The sequence below is a fragment of the Pteropus alecto genome, unplaced genomic scaffold, assembly GCF_000325575.1.
Source record: "Pteropus alecto unplaced genomic scaffold, ASM32557v1 scaffold43, whole genome shotgun sequence".
NCBI lineage: Eukaryota > Metazoa > Chordata > Mammalia > Chiroptera > Pteropodidae > Pteropus > Pteropus alecto.
In genome coordinates, this window is record NW_006435764.1 from 6,687,854 (window position 1) to 6,691,003 (window position 3,150).

Sequence of the window (3,150 nt, forward strand, 5' to 3'; positions counted from 1 at the left end):
CTGTCTGGAGCGCTGAGGTGTGTGGACAGGGAGGGGGCAGGCAGGAGGGTCCAGGCTGCTGAGACCCTGAATGCCCGGCCAATCTGTGCTCCGGCCCAGGGGTGGTGCCCCAGGCCTGTCCCTCATCTCTGAGCTGGGGAGACTGCTCCCCTTGGCACCTGCACAGAAGTCACTGGTCCTGGTCCTGTTCTGGTCGCTGCTGGGGGGCTCCCGCCCCATTCTCTGATAGCTCTAATTCCTCCTTCCTTTTCCCACCTCATCCTCTAGGTCAGCCCCAAAGGCCTGGCCGCAGGCCTGTCCACTTCCGCAGGAAACATTAAATCCTTGAAACACAGATCTCAGTGAGATCCACTTCTACACAGTTCCCTGAATGGGCCAAGGTCACCTGCAGTGCGGACAGCTCTGGGAGATGGCAGGCAGCTGGGTGCCAAGTGGCTGACACCGTTGGGGCAGGGCCAGGAGACCCCAGGAGAGCTGGCTCAGACACATCCCCTGCTCATCTCCACCCACCCCGAGCACACCTTGCCTGGACACCCGCCTGCCATTATACTCACATGCCCAGACTGTCGCATTATCCTAATAAAATAACCACCAAAACATTCACAACCTTAACTCATTCCAGGCACTGGCTTAAGCACCTTACAGAATAAACTCCCTCAATCCTTCCAATAGCCCTGTGATGAGGTGACCGTCTGCTATTATCCCATTTTATGGATGGGGCAATTGAGGTCCAGAGAGATAAGCGATGTGCCTAGGTCACACATCTGTGACTGGCGGGACTGGGATTTGAACTCAGGCAGCCTAGCTCCACAGCCCCTGCTGCTGCTCGCTATGCTGGGTGGTCACCCGACACCCCCACCCAGAGCAGACACACTGCACACACCAGGCTGTGCACCCCGTGTGTGGCGCCTGGACACTCCCACACCCCAGGGCTGCAGCTGCCCTTATCTCTGCACAGGAGAGGAGGGGGTGGGGACCCAGTCCCAGAGCCCATCCCAGGGTTCTCCCAACTCCTGTACCCCAGCCACCCCCACCCATGGGACACTCTGAGAAATCACCTGGTGCCAGCTCTGAGTGAAGCCACAAAATTAAGTTTAATTGGGCCCCACAGGGCACAAAAGAAAACAAGAGAAAGAGAGGGTCCAGCTGGTGTCCCTGGGTGTGTGCCAAGAGGTTGGGGATGGGGCTGTGATGGAGGAGGAAGGGCCTCAGTTTGCACATCTGTAAGACGGGGACAGGGCGGTCCTTTCCCGCTGCCCAGCAGTGTGAGCACTCAGCTGCTGGTGCCCAAGGAGCTCCCCACACAGGCCTAGGTTGTGGGGGAGCTGGGAGCTGCCAGAAGTGGGTTGCGTTCTCCTGGCCAGGATACCAACTCCACCCCTGAGCAGGGGTCACTGTCCCTATCTTCCAGATGAGGCAGTGGACACTCAGAGAGGAGAAAGGACCTGCCAGTGTGTCCCATTTGCACAGGCGATGAGAAGGTTTGGGGGACTTGACCCGTGCCAGCTGAGGCTGAGCCCCGCCCCTTCCGCAGGGGCCCCCTACGCCCTGGCCACCCAGCGAGGTGGAGCTGAAGGAGCATCTCCTTCCTGCCTCCCGCAGCACCCGAGTTGTTTACCTGTGCCAGGATCCCCAGGGTCACTGCCAAGGCCCTCGCATCAACAAGCCCAGGCCCGCCCCAATTAAGTCAGATGCACTAACCAGGCGGTTCGTTAACAAGCAGGGCGTGCGCCGAGAGACTCTTGCGTGGCGGGAGCCACGGACTGCCCACCTCTATGCCCGGTGCAGGGAAGGGACTGGAAGACCAGGCTCAAGGCCCGACCCAATCTGCCACTTGTAACTAGGTGGCCTTAGTTTCCTCGTCTGTAACGTGGATCCTAGAGCTTGGGCGTCCCCGAGGGGCCTCGCCTGGGGAAGTCGGCCATGGGATCGGGTGCGCGGTGCTGGCTGGCCTACCCAGACCGAGCCAGGAGTACGAATTTCCACCTGGCCGCGTGCGGATGGCGGTTCCGGCCGCCCAGACCCCGCCTCCCAGAGCCGCCCCTGGCTGGGAGGCCTTTGCCGGCCAGCGCCCCAGCAGCGAAGCCGGTAAAGAGCAAGGCGGGCCGGGCGCGCCCCCTGCTGGCCTCCCCGCGTCGCTTCCCGTAGGGGTCCCGCGCTCTGCGCCTGGAGGGGACAGGTTTCCCCAGATGCAAAACAATGGGGAGTCGGGGGTGACGGGAGCGGCTGAAGGCTGCGGGGGAAAAGCCGCGGTGCTGGGTAAGTCCCAGCACAGCCGAGGGGTCTGGGACCATTCACTCGTGGGCATCAGCCTTCTCTGTAAAACGAGCTCGGGTGGGACGCGAGGAGCCCACTGCTCACTGTCCCTCCTCTGCAGTGGACGGCTGCATTCACCGGGCCGCCGGGCCCCTGCTCACAGACGAGTGCCGGACCCTGCAGAGCTGCGAGACTGGCAAGGCCAAGATTACTGGGGGCTATCGGCTGCCGGCTAAGTGTGAGTCCCGACACCCCTAGACCTGTGGGGTGCAGAAAGGGCGCTTGGTGTTATTGGGGGCTAATGGTGCGCTCCTCAGAATTTCTGGAGTCCTTCTCAGGGGGCACTTCTTAGCCATAAGTGCCAGGACCTAGCCGCTTCCCGCACACCCCAGGAAGCAGGTGGAAGGGGAATGTGTGGAGGCTGGGGAGGCTCAAGGACCTGAAAGGGGGAGGGGAGCTAAGGCGACTGGGCCTTCGCATATCCAGTCGCACCCCACCTCTCAGCCGGGTGCCTACAGATGTGGGGATTGGTCCGGGGTCTGTCGGGGTGTGGGTTTAGGCTCAGGGGCATATACGTATGCCCACAAGGGTGAGGTCCTCCCCTGGAGAGCCTCGTAACTTGCGAAGGGTAGAGGGCCCGTTTCCTGTTTCCTCCAGGGCCCAGGCCGGCAAGGGGAGAGCCGAGGACCGCAGGGAGACCCCGCCCGGCCTGACCCTGTCGCCTCCTGCAGATGTCATCCATACGGTGGGGCCCATCGCCCACGGAGAGCCCAGCGCCAGCCAGGCCGCCGAGCTCCGCAGCTGCTACCTGTGCAGCCTCGACCTGCTGCTGGAACACCAGCTCCGCTCGGCGGTGAGGGAGCCGGGGGAGGCCACCTGGAGGGAGAAGGCGGG

At 62.6% G+C, this 3,150-nt stretch overlaps 1 protein-coding gene across 1 annotated transcript in view; it reads left to right on the forward strand.

Moving 5' to 3' along the window:
• MACROD1 (MACRO domain containing 1) overlaps window positions 1–3,150 on the forward strand; it is a 142,219-nt gene that overhangs the window by 137,905 nt on the left and 1,164 nt on the right. Inside the window, exons 5-6 of the mRNA XM_025046196.1 lie at window positions 2,378–2,494; window positions 2,988–3,109. Of these exons, the coding sequence (XP_024901964.1) occupies window positions 2,378–2,494; window positions 2,988–3,109 (239 nt within the window). The remainder of the gene's footprint in view (window positions 1–2,377; window positions 2,495–2,987; window positions 3,110–3,150) is intronic.